The sequence below is a fragment of the Macaca mulatta genome, chromosome 13 (assembly GCF_049350105.2).
Source record: "Macaca mulatta isolate MMU2019108-1 chromosome 13, T2T-MMU8v2.0, whole genome shotgun sequence".
Taxonomy (NCBI): Eukaryota; Metazoa; Chordata; class Mammalia; order Primates; family Cercopithecidae; genus Macaca; species Macaca mulatta.
Window position 1 is genome coordinate 98413636 of NC_133418.1, and position 12994 is coordinate 98426629.

At 51.6% G+C, this 12994-nt stretch overlaps 1 protein-coding gene across 1 annotated transcript in view; it reads left to right on the forward strand.

The window, feature by feature from the left end:
• The window catches only part of CIB4 (calcium and integrin binding family member 4), a 59620-nt gene extending 46705 nt beyond the window's left edge, over positions 1 to 12915 (forward strand). Inside the window, exons 5-7 of the mRNA XM_015111896.3 lie at positions 10216 to 10325; positions 11204 to 11292; positions 12724 to 12915. Of these exons, the coding sequence (XP_014967382.1) occupies positions 10216 to 10325; positions 11204 to 11292; positions 12724 to 12754 (230 nt within the window). The 3' untranslated portion in view covers positions 12755 to 12915. The remainder of the gene's footprint in view (positions 1 to 10215; positions 10326 to 11203; positions 11293 to 12723) is intronic.
• The last annotated feature ends 79 nt before the right edge of the window (positions 12916 to 12994 follow it).

Sequence of the window (12994 nt, forward strand, 5' to 3'; positions counted from 1 at the left end):
TCTGACTTGAAGAGCCGAGAGTTTGGGGCACACACAGCCCCTGCAAAGTGAGGGAGAGCCTATGAAAGAGAAAGGGAGTCCAAATTTTGCGTGTAAACTATGCCCGTATCTCTTTCTGACCTCTACACCACAAACACGAGGGCAAAGTCAAAGCAGCTCAGCTAAGGATAAAAGAACTAAATTGAGATTTGAGCTTCCACTACCTTTTAACCAGATCCACGAGTGACAGGGTTTGCACTTTGAGTCCAAATCAATTGCCTGCTAAAACCAAAAATTCAGCACTCTTTGGAGAAATACAGAGTCTCTACAACAAAACATTTATAATGTCCAAGAAGCTATTCAAAATTGTACACGATGTACAAAAATACTTTTTAATTGATGAATTCTCAACAATGGAGACTGACTGACATGACCCAGATGTTGGAATTAGCTAATAAAGATTTTAAAACAGCTATTATAACTGTATTAGTCAGGATTCTGCAGAGAAACAGAACCAATAGGCTATTTATGCGTGTATATGTATATGAGTGTATGTGTGTGTGTATATATTTGTGTGTGTTTACATGTGTGTATATATATACACTTACATATACACACACACACCTATCTCCACATATATATGTAGAAAGAGAGAGAGATTTATTCTAGGAACTGGCTCATGTGATTACGGAGGCTGAGAAGTCCCATGATCCACTGTCTGCAAGCTGGAAAGCTAAGAAAGGTGGTGGCGTAATTCATTCTGAAGGTCCAAGAATCAGGAGCATCAATGTCTGTGTATGGGAGAAGATGGATGTCTCAGCTCAGATTGTACGAATTCATCCTTCCTCCACCTTTTTGTTCTGTTGGGTCCTCCATGGATGGAACAATGTCCAGTTGGTGAGGGTGGATCTTTACTCAGTCTATTGATTCAAATGCTAATCTCTTCCAGAAACACCCTCACAGAGATACCCAGAAAGAATGTGTTGCCAGCTATCTGGGCACCCTTAGCTCAGTCAAGTTGACACATACCATTAATCATCACAGTATTCATGCCCAAGGATGTAAAAACTGCTCATAACAAATGAAAAGATAGGAAATCTCAGCAGAGAAGCAGAAATTATAAGAAAGAATCAACTGGAAAATATAGAACTGAAAAGACATCTGAAACAAAAATTCACTGGATGAGCTTAACGGGAGAATTGAGATAACAGAGGAGTCAGGAAACTTGAAGATAGATCAATAGAAATAACCTAATCTGAAGAACAGAGAGAAAAACTACTCAGGGAAAGGAGAACAGAGCCTCAGAGACATGAAGGACAATAGAAAGCTCTAACATGTATCTAGGTGGAGTCTGAGAAGGAGAGGAGAGAGTGAATGTGGCAGAACAGATATCTGAAGACCTAATGGCCCCAAATGTCCTACATTTGATGTAAGACACAGATTTACGGTGAACTCCAAGCAGGATATGTAGAAATTAAATCACATACCCAAATTAAGTTGGCTTCGTAGGCCCCACCTGTCTATACCAGCTTTCCTCCTTCCTTCCCCCAAGTATTTCTGGGAGTCTCTAGGGGGATCCCAATGCATCCAGGGAGCTGGAGCCCTCTAGCCGCTGCTCCTCTCGGCCAGGCCTCCCACAGGTGGCAGCTGTGTTGGCTCAAGGCCCCATCAGTGCTCCTCTGGCTGGGGTCGCTCCTCTGGAGGATGCCAGCCTAGGCTTGGTGTTCCCGTCTTAGCCAAGAGTCTTTATGTTGCAAACCACAGAAACTTACCTACGTAAAAGCCACTGATAAGAACCAGCACTAGATGAGTTTTTCATTGTGTAAGAAATTACCACAAGCTTAGAGGCTTTAGATGACATACATTAGTAACCTCACAGTTTCTGTGGGCTAGGAGTCCAGGCATGACTTAGTTGGGTCCTCCTCTTAGGGTTTCACAAGCTGCCATCAAGCTTCCGGCTGGGGTGCCTTCTCACCTGGAGGGCGCTTGACTGGCAGAGTCTGCTCCTGAGCTTGCTCACGTTGTTGGCAGAATTTACTTCCTTATGTCTGCAGGACTCAGGGCCTTAACTTCTTGCCGGCTCTCAGTCGGGGGTTGCCCTCAGCTCCTGGACACCTGGGCCTCTCAACCTGGCCACTTGCTTCTTTAAAGACAGCCAGCAGGAGAGACTCTTGAGTCACCCCACTGGCAAGATGGAGTCATAAAAGACAGCGTGTTGGTGGAAGTGACAGCCCATCAATTTTGCCAAGTTCCATTGGTTACAAGCAAGTCACAGTTCCCACCCATACTCAAGGGAGTTGGGGATTATACAAAAGCCTGAGCACCAAGACGTGGGGCTCTTGGGAGAGAGGTCACTAGAGTTCATCTGCCAAGAGCATTATGGAGCCCATGGTGGAAGTGAGGCAGGACTCCTGGGGCCCTGGGGCACAGCTGGATGAGAGTCAAGAAGCCAGACAGCTGTGGTCTCCTCTCCACGGCTGCCTCGTCTCTCGTCTCTGCCTCTCTCTGTGGGCTTTCCTTCTCCTTCTGCAGATCTGCTATGCCTCTGTGCCCACAGGCCAAAGATGACTCCCCGGCCCCCACATGGGCTGCAGGCTTCACTCTGAGTAGCCACAAGCATCTCTGTTTCTCCCCTCTGTTTTCTCACCCAGCCAATGATCTAGCTTCCCCTGGGATAGGTGACCAGCCTTGCCCAATCACCTGCAGCCAAAAAGAAGCAGAGTTGTGAAACAAGCATGGCTCCAGAGGCCTGCCACTGGGGTGGGGACGCTTCTCAGAGATGGTAGAGCGTAGGCTGGGCAGAGGCCACAAAAGACGTCTTCCTCCGCTGACTGTCTGTGGTTTCCTGAGCTAAACAAACAAAAACACTCAAACCCTTCAGGAGAGAGGTGAGCAGCAGGTTCTCCTTGGGCTTCAAGGCACAAGCTAAATCGTGTTCAGCTGTGACGTGGGGAAAACACTCACTGTCCCAAGAGGTCAGACTGAGAGCCTCAGGGCAGGTCAAGGACTAGACAACGCAATATCCCCCACAATGTCTTTGTATCTTCCTCCCCCGACTCTCTCCAGGCCCTTTGGAGCATATAGGTTCCTTCCTCCAGCCTAAGCACAAACACAAAAAGCTCAAAGCCTTCATGCAAATCAGCTGTGCAAATAGACGCCCAGGGGCTCATAAACGCCCAAGCTTCATCAAATAGACTCAGACGAACCTGAATTCTCTCAGGGCTCAGAAGGTTTCTTTACAGAGCTGTCAGCAAGATTAGAGATGGGACACGTGGATCCTGAGCCTGCGTAATAAGTCGAGGAGGGAGTGGTCCACAGTGAAGGATGAAGAGGGACCAAAAAAGAGGGGAAAGGAGACAGAAAGGGAAAGGAGAAGGCAGGCATGGTAACTGTCATGGTGATGATTCTCAGCAAAAGCCCAAAGATGGAACTCAATGCTCCGGCCCCTTGCTACCCGCGGTGTGGTCCACGGACCAGCAGTATCAGCACTGCCAGGAAGCTTATCAGAAATGCAGAGCCCCAGGCCCCATTCCACCCACTGGATCTGAATCTGCATTTTAGCAAGATCCCCAGCAGATTCCTCTGCGCTTTAACGTCTAAAAAGCATTGCTCTAACCCACTGCTTTTCACACTTGGCTGTACATTGAATCACCTGTGAGTTTTTTGTTTGTTTGTTTTTTGTTTTTTTTTAAATACAGATGCTTGGGCCCCAGCTCCAGGGACTTGATGGAATGGTATTGAGTATGTCCCGGGCTTGGGCTTTTTGGAAGCTCCCTGGATGGCTCGAATGAGCAGCAGACTGTGAGAGCTGTTGCTCTAAACTGCTGCAGGAGTTAGGGTTGCATTCAGTGATGTGGAGCAGTGGCCATGGTATTACAAAAAAGAAAAAACAAAGTCTAGAGTCAGGCATCCAGAGTTGGGGCAATGGCTTCAGGAGGTTACTGAGGGTCCAGGCTCCTTCGAGCTTCCTATTCTGCCAACAGTCAGGGACCGTTATCCTCATAGTCACAACATGGGTTCTGTGCCCAAAGACATCTTATCTTCATTTCAGGAAGAAAAGGTGATAGGAAAAGGAATCAAGACAAAAGTACATCCAAAGTGCAGATAAGTCCACTCTCCTTTCATAAGCTTTCTTGGAAGCCCCCGCCAGCATTTTTGGTTTATATTTCATTGGCCAGAACTATGTCACCTGGTTACCCATAGCTGCAAAGGAGACTTAAAACATCCAGCTACACATTTTAAGCTGGACATGGTGTCATCCTGAAAAGAAACTGCAGTTATGTTAGTAAGAAAGACAGGAGAATGGCTTTTGGCCAAGAATCCAGCAGGGGCTAGGTACAGTGGCTCACATCTGTAATCCCAGCACTTTGAGAGGCTGAGGTGGGTGGATCACCTGAGGTCAGGAGTTCGAGACCAGCCTGACCAACATGGTGAAACCCCCATCTCTACTAAAAATACAAAAATTAGTTAGGCATGGTGGCAGGCACCTGTAGTCCCAGCTACTCGGGAGGCTGAGGCAAGAGAATCAGTTGAACTTGTAAGGTGGAGGTTGCAGTGAGCCAAGATTGTGCCACTGCACTCCAGCCTGGGGAACAAGAGTGAGATTCTGTCAACGAGAAGGAGGAGGAGGAGGAGGAGGAGGAGGAGGAGGAGGAGGGGAAGAAGAAGAAGAAGAGGAAGAAGAAGAAGAAGAAGAAGAAGAAGAAGAAGAAGAAGAAGAAGAAGAAGAAGAAGAAGAAGAAGGAGGAGGAGGAGGAGGAGGCGGTGGAGGAAGGGGAAGGGCAGGAAGAGGAAGAGGAAGAAGAAGAGGAAGGAGAAAAAGAAAGAGAAGAAGAAGGAGAAGGAGGAGGAGGAAGGGGAAGAGGAAGGGGAGGAAGAAGAAGAAGGAGGAGGAGAAGGGGAGGAAGAAAGGGAAAAGGAAGGGGAAGGGGAAGAGGAAGGGGAAGGGGAGGAAGAGGAAGAAGATGAAGAGGAAGAAGGAGGAGGAGAAGGAGGAGGAGAAGAAGAAGAGGAAGGAGAAGAAGGAGAAGAAGAAGTAGAAGAAGAAGGAGGAGGAGGAGAAGGGGAGGAGGAAGGGGGAAAGGAAGGGGAAGAGGAAGGGGATGGGGAAGAAGAGGAAGAAGATGAAGAGTAAGAAGGAGGAGAAGAAGAGGAAGAAGAGGAGGAAGAGGAGGGGGAAGAAGGAGGAGGTGGAGAAGAGGAGGAGGAAGGGGAAGAGGAAGGGGAAAGGGAGGAAGAGGAAGGGGAAGAAGAAGGAGAAGGAGAAGAAGAAGAGGAAGAAGAGGAAGAAGAGGAGGCAGAGGCAGAGGCAGCGGCAGCAGCCAGCAGGGACAGCCACACCTCCCTGGAGCTTACCTCCTGGGCTCCAGGTCCTGCTCTGAGAGACACTCTGGTCTCCAACTGATCAATCTCCTCTCTCCGTACCTCTGGAGAGTTTCCACTGGTGAGAGGCCACCATCCCAGCAATGTCTTCCTGCTCCCGTCAGCCCAGCCTCCACCAGTTAGGAATTATCCCCAGGCAGGTACCGGAGCACCTGTGGCAGATCTCCTCCTACCTTCCCAGGGCCTGATGCCATTGCAGGTGCAGGTGGCTGGGGAGAGGCAAAGGAAGAAACCTCAGTTCTCATGAAAGTCATGGTGAAAGGAGCCCTCCCTCCCTCCACCAGACAGGTTGATTTCTGTAAAAGTCCTGGGAAACTGCAAGGAGTAGGAATGACAGAGACTTCGAGTGATGATGGTCAGAGTCTTTGGGGGGCCTGAAGGCTGAGTCCCAACTCCACCAGCTCTCTGGGCCCCTCCTAGCATTGCTGGGAGACAGCAAGAAGAAGGCTCCAGCCCCTCCCAAGTGGTCTGAGACTGCAGAGGCCGCCTGGGCTGGTCAGCCTCCCAGAGCTCTCAGCCCCCAACTCCTCCCCAGCTTCTCTGCCCTTGCCACCCCCAAAGGAGGGGAACTGTCCAGGACTACATTTACTCTAGCAAATTATTGTTTCCAGATGGCTTGGGGCCAAAGCCATGTCATTTGCTGCAGTCTCTGCATAGAACAGCTGGGCCAGCAGGATGCCTGGGGACACCACAGGGTCTCTGAGAGAGGCTGCAGAGTTCCCAGCAGCAGTGCAGTGTGTCACTGTGGCTGTCCACCATCTCCAGGCCCTGGGGCTGGTCCCTCCACCCCCTTCACCTGCTCTGAGCCATTTCCCATGGAGGTGATAGCAGAGCCTGTGCAGGGAGAGAGGCTCCAGTCCTGGCACTGACAAGCATTTAGCCAGGGAATGGGCACTGCTGGAGGAGTGAGGGGAACTTACATCTTCCATACCCATATCCTGCCATGGGGAACAGAGACAAGTCTTGGCTCTGCCACCAAAGGACCCTGTGACATCAGCAAACTTGGGCCTTAGTTTCTCTAGTAGAAATGAGTATAGAAACTGGTATAAACCAATATAGCTCTCTAGTTCCTTTCCTTCAAGGTGGGTTTATAAAGCCTCTTCGGTTTGTACTTTTAGTGTTTAGCAATCATCAAGTGATGTAGAATTGAGTCTCTTAGCATAAAAGATATGACTATACTAAGTTACAGCGTTGTATAGTTACCGAGTATTGACAATAACTATATATACTAAGATATCTTAGTATAGAAGATGCTTATTAGATATAACTAATATGCTTATTCTTATTTGTATCTAACCTTCTATACGGAATATCTTCTATATTCTGTGTGATGTCTATGTATTTTCTTATTTAATCTCCACAGCAACTCTGCAGAGGTACTGTTATTACTCCCATTTTACAGATGAGGAAACTGAGACTCAGTAATGAATTAGAATTAAATTTGGTGGCCAATGACAGGATACCACAGGTAGCAGGGCTTAAGCAAGATAGCTTTCAAGATTGCTGAAAGCTATATATTTATTTATCTAATATGTAGAAGTCAAGAGATAGTTACCCATAGTGGTTCTTTTTGTTTTTGTTTTTGTTTTTGTTTTTGTTTTTTTTGAGATGGAGTCTCGCTCTGTCACCCAGGCTGGAGTGCTGTGGTGTGATCTTGCTCACTGCAAGCTCCGCCTCCCGGGTTCACGCTATTCTCCTGCCTCAGCCTCCCCAGTAGCTGGTACTACAGACCCCCGCCACCACGCCCGGCTAATTTTTTGTATTTTTAGAAGAGATAGGGTTTCACCATGTTAGCCAGGATGGTCTCGATCTCCTGACCTCGTGATCCGCCCACCTCGGCCTCCCGAAGTGCTGGGATTACAGGCGTGAGCCACCGTGCCTGGCCAGTTACCCACAGTGGTTCTAAAGCTCTCAGTGTCAGGGATCCCAGGTCCTCCTATCTTGTCGCTTTATCCTTCATTCCCAAGGTCACCTAATTATCCCAGAGGACCACACCTTCTCTTTATAGACGGTCCCAGAAGTTGTCTGTGCCTCTTCTGCTTATACTTCATTGGCCAGAACATAGTCACACGGGCACATCTAGCAGCAAGGGAGGCTGGCAAATGTAGTGATTGTTTTGGGTGATCCTCTGCCCATGAAAGATTGGCGCTTTATTGCAATAAAGGCAGTTAAGGGTGGTTAAGAACATAGACTTTCCATCAAGTGAGACTGCCTGGGTTTAATCCTGTCTCCATCACTTACCAATGGTTACCCTGGGTAATTCATTCATTATTTATTCAACAACAGCCATTGAGCATCTACTCTGTCCCAGGCATTGTTCTGGGAACTAGGGATACAGCAGTGAGCAAAAGGACAAAGATGTCTGCCCTTGTGGAATTGATATTAGAGTAGAGGGAGATAAATGAGCTAATAACACATAACGTGTTGGGGAGTACTCTGTGCTGGGAGAAGGACAAAGCCGGGAAGACACAGGAAGTGCATGTTTACACAGGCACTGGGTAGTGCCTGGAAGGAGCTGACACTTGAATAAAGACCTAGAGGATCTCTAGGTGAGAGTGTCCCGAGGAGGGGGAGCCTCCGTACAAAGGCCCTGAGGCAAGAGTGTGTCAGCTTGATTGAGCAAGGAGGCAGAGTGACGGCGGGCTGACTTGGGGATCAGGACCTGGATTCTGCTCTGGGTAAGACGGGGCTGCAAGAAGAGGGCAATGAGGAAGGAATGACAATCAACAGATCACCTGGGCTGTTGTGCTGGGAGTAGACTTCAGGGGGCAGAGAGAGAAGAGGGAAGCTCAGCAAGAGACTGCCAGGGCGAGCTGGAGAGAGGCAATGGTGGCCGGGCTAGGGTGGGGTAGTGCATGAGAAATGGGGGAAGCTGGGAGGATTTGCCAACCCATCACCTGTGGGGTGCAAGGGAGAGAGGTAAGGGTGATTCCAGGTTGGCCTGAGTGGCTGGAAGAGTCCCGAAGAGTCCCAATTCCCAGGGAGGGGACAGCTGTGAGTGCAGCAGGTCTAGGGGTAAGGGCTGGGGAGGGAAGCATGAGGAGCCTGGGCTTGGACATGTAGAATATGAGGGACTATTGGGTAAGAGCAGGAAAGCAGGTGCATATGTGAGCCTGGAGTTCGGGGAGAAACCCAGGGTGGAGACATACATTTGGCATTCATTAGCCTATAGGTGAGATTTAAAGGTTGCAATGAGCTGAAATAAGATTAAGGAGGTAAGTAGGGTTATTTAATCTCTGCATGCCTCAGTTTCATCATCTCTGAAGGATTATATGCAGTGAACTGCAAAGCGCTTAGACCACTGCCTGGCCACAGCAAAAACATCTGTGCTTGTTGTGGTGGTGATTATTATAATTCACTCAGGCAGCTGTGTTTACCACCCAGTGAGGGGCTTGGGTGATCGTGCTGGGAGCTCTGGGAGAGCGGTGCTGAGAATGCCGGACATCGCCTCACTTGCCATTCAAGGCCTTCACAACTCGCCCACCTTCCAGACTTAACCCCTGATACTTCTCCGCTCAGGCCTCCCCGCAGCCTCTGCTCCCATCACACCGTGCCAGTCACTCTGGCCAAGCACCCCAGAGTGGCTCCTCTGCCGCTGTCCCTGCCTGGCATCCCAGGGTGACTCCATCTCTGCCGCTGTCCCTGGCTCCCCAGGGTGCCTCGGTCTCTGCCCACTGGTGGCCCGGCACCTCCTCCACCCGCCGTCCCTCCAGGTCATGCTCTTCCAAGGCCTGTTGAGAAGACCGATTTAGGCAGCCCTGAGGGATAAAGGACACCCCTCAAGGTGGCTCTGTGGGAAATAGGGTCAGGTGGACCCTGGCTGTTCAGTGCTCAGGAGGTTTATGTAATGACCATATTTTATGGCCCTAAAAGGAGGACCCAAGGCCTGGCCAAGCTCAGGGCAGCACTCCCCGACTGGTGGGACGGGCGGTGGGCACTTCCGAGCGCCGTCCTGGAAGGCAGGGGCCCTGGGCTGTGGCTGCAGTTGAGGAAGCAGCAGCCGGCACACACGGGAGTCAGTGCGGCCCCCAGAAGTACGGGAAGTCCTGGTGCCACCCCCACTGTCACCCACCCCAGAGTCCCCAGGGCTCCCCGCGGCCAGAACCCTCTGGGCACACCAGGGCCACGGCAGCTTCCTGGGCTATTTTAGAGGGGATTTGAAATGTATGGAGCCCGCCATGGTCTGCAGGCTCCCTGTCCCGTTACCCTTTTTCTGACAGCTGTAGCTTGCCTGGGATGAAGAACTGGTGCCTGTTCTTGCCCATTTCTGGACTCCATTTCAGGAAGGAGGCTGCACGGGGTTGGAGGGAATATTGCCTCTTGTCCCCTTAACACTTTAAGGCACAGCCAGGGTCAGTATGGCTAGCTCCTCTGTGGAGAGGCTACAAGGACCACTGTCCCCACTTCACTGCAGAGGTGAGGGCACATGCCCAGATCACACAGCTACTGCATCTGGACAGCAGCAGAGACTGGCACCCAGGCCTTCCAACTTCAGATCCAGGCCGCCCTCCACTCCACTCTGCCTGGCAACCATATAACCCTCTGTGCCTCAGTTTCTTTTTGGTAAAAGACTAATAAAAGGTTGATTGTGAAGATTCAATGACTTCAAGCTCCCAGGAGAGGTCTGAGCATGTAGCACACACACGATCAATACTTACTACCACTGGTATTTCTGACAGGTTATTGAGCACCCATGTGTGACTCGCCTGGGAGAGCTGGGCTCTGGGGGGCCTCTCAGAGGCTAGTGGGCATCTGTGGGGTCCTGGCTGGTGCTGTGTCCCCCAGGACTCCTCAAGTCCTCTTCCTATTCAGCGCCCATCTCCCTCTAATGCAGGTCTGGCCTCTTCTTTGCAGATTTTAATGAGAATGGCTTCATTGATGAGGAGGACCTGCAGAGGATCATCCTGCGGCTGCTGAACAGTGATGACATGTCTGAGGACCTGCTGATGGACCTCACGAACCACGTGTGTGCTGGGGGCTGGGAGCTGGTGGCTGGGGCTGGGGATAGGGGCCGCGTTGTCACCCAAAGCCCCCGGATGTCAGGCCACCCTCTTGGGAGGAGATCCAGGGCCAGTCTGAGTCCGATGACACATTGGCCTTTGATGCCCACATTCCCTGGGGGCTGCCAAGGGGACAGGCAGCTCAGGGTGCCCTGAGGAATGGGCACACAGAGGGAGGCAACTGCCCCTCGACTTTCTGTCCTTCCTCCAAGACCTGTCCAGGGTCCCCAGAACACTGAGCCCAACCCACCCACTCGAGGGACCTCCCTACATGAGAGGGACTGCCAGTGGTGGGCCAACAGCAGCTTAGCCTCAGAGGGACCCATCTCAACATCCCCTCCCCACACTGTCTCAGCACAACACAGTGCCCAGGTGTCCCGGAGTGACAAACACGAAGACGGCCCCGCGAACTCAAGTCAGGGCATGGATCTCGGCTTTCAGAACATGACAAGTGTCCAGCATTTCCAGTCTCGATGGGGACTAGAAGGAAGATAAAACCATGAGCACTGTTGAGGGAGTCACCACCACCTCCCCGCCTGCCTGGGCCCCCTGTAGTGCAGAGCCCCTGTGTGTACTGGTTGGCGGGGCAGGTGGGGGACACTCTTGTTCTCTCACTGCTGGGCTGGTGCTGGAGGCCCCAGGAGTGAGTGGCAGCCAGTAGGGTCCAAAGCTTTGGTGCACGTAACCTAATCTCTGTGGGGTCACTGGGGTCAGGGGACCTGGGAGACAAGTGTTGAGCATGTGGCAGAGCCCCTGGTATGTGGCGTTCCCCTCCACCCCGTGCCCCACCTCACTGCCTGACACCGGGTTCCACTCAGCCACCTTCTGTGCTCCCTGGCCAGGTCCTGAGTGAGTCAGATCTGGACAATGACAACATGCTGTCCTTCTCAGAGTTTGAACATGCGATGGCCAAGTCTCCGGATTTCATGAAGTAAGGCATTCTGGGGGGGGCGGGACTGCCCAGAAGAGTGGGTGGGGGGGGCATGAAGGGCCCCCCGATCTCTCCTCACCCCATGGGACATCTCAGTCTTCCCAAGGAGGCTGAGTTTCCAGAATACTTTGCAGATTCTTTCAGAATCAGCAAAACTGGAGCTTCTGAGAAATTAAGTAACCCTGGGGTATTAAAAGGCAGAGGAGAGGATTGGATCCCAGGCTTTGAGAATGACATCACAGCTCCAACCTCAGAGCATTCCCTGTGCCAGCCGACACACCTCTGTGCTTCTCCTGAGGCCCACTGGACTCCTGATGACCCCACTGCCTCCAGCAGCCAACTGGGAGTTGGCGGTTTCAGGGGGGATCAGAAGATGCTGGTGGTGGAGCTCATAGAAGAAAAGAAACAATGAGAGAAGCACCAATTCTATTTCTTAGAGCAAGAGGGGCCCAAAGGGTCTTCTGAGGCCCAAACGTCCTTGAGAAGATTGGCCATCTCCAGATCTCCCTGGCCATGTTGAAGTCTTTTTGGGGTGCTGCCCCTTTTGGGAGATGCATGCCCCCTGGAGGCAGTGCGCGCCATGGAGGACGAGCCGGGTGGAGCTGGCGTCTCCTGCTCCTGGGTCCGACTCTGCCCCTGGTCTCAGAGGCACGCTGATTTCACGTGTGCCCACTCAAGGTGCTTTTACAGATGAAGGGAAACAGAACTAAGAGCTAGACTCAGCCAGCACCAGGGCAGGAGCCCGGGGCTGCCAGGTCCCTCTGTGCCAATGTCTCTGCCTCCCATCAGCCTTCCACGCTCACTCGGTGCTGTGCACCAGCTGTCTCTGCTTTGTCAGACACAAGACCATGCATGGCCTCCCTGCAGTGGTCAAGTTTATACCTCCTCGGTCTTGAGTGACCTTCAGTGACTCCTAAGTAACACCTCTCAGCTCTGACTCCAAATCCCCAGAGACAGGATCCGAGTGGCCATGGTCAGGGGTCCTCCCCTCTTCTGACTGCCTGGATGAGGAGGGGGCTCCTCATTCCAACAGGCCTGCTAGGGCCTGTGGCCTGGGTGGCCCCTCTCTAAAAGGATGCACACTTGGGACCACCCCGGCCAAAGGTAACTCCTCTTGTTCTGTCACAGCCCAGCACGTAATGAAGCTGGCACCCTGACTGCTTGGAGTTTCGCTTTGAATCTCTTCCATTTCTTTCCACTGATGCGAGCACCACAAGGTTCCTTCTGGTGCCCTGCCTTTGCCTTGTGGTGATGCTGAAAGAAGCTTAGAGAAGGTTTGGGGTCGCTTTGGGACAGCTGCAAAGTGGCTGTCGCCCAGAGAAAGGGACATGAGATGCAGGCCAGGGAGCCTCCAGGACTACTGTGAACCCAGGAGTCAGAGGGCCCCTTGGACCTGCGGGCTCACGTGGCTCACGGGACTCTTTCTTTCAGCTCCTTTCGGATTCACTTCTGGGGATGCTGATGTAGCTGCAAATACCTGACGTGGCAGCCTCGAGGGAGACCACTGGCATCGAACCCCCTCCAGCAGTGGAGGGAGCTGGTCTGAAGTATGACTTTGTCCTGGGCCCACCCTCCCCTCTAGAATATTGTTTATTAGATAAAAGAAAAGAAAAACCTGTTCCTGAGCCCACCAGATCATCACTTTTTAAATGCAGGATCATACACGGTACTTTTTATTAAGAGCTGCCCATTCCAGGGCTTC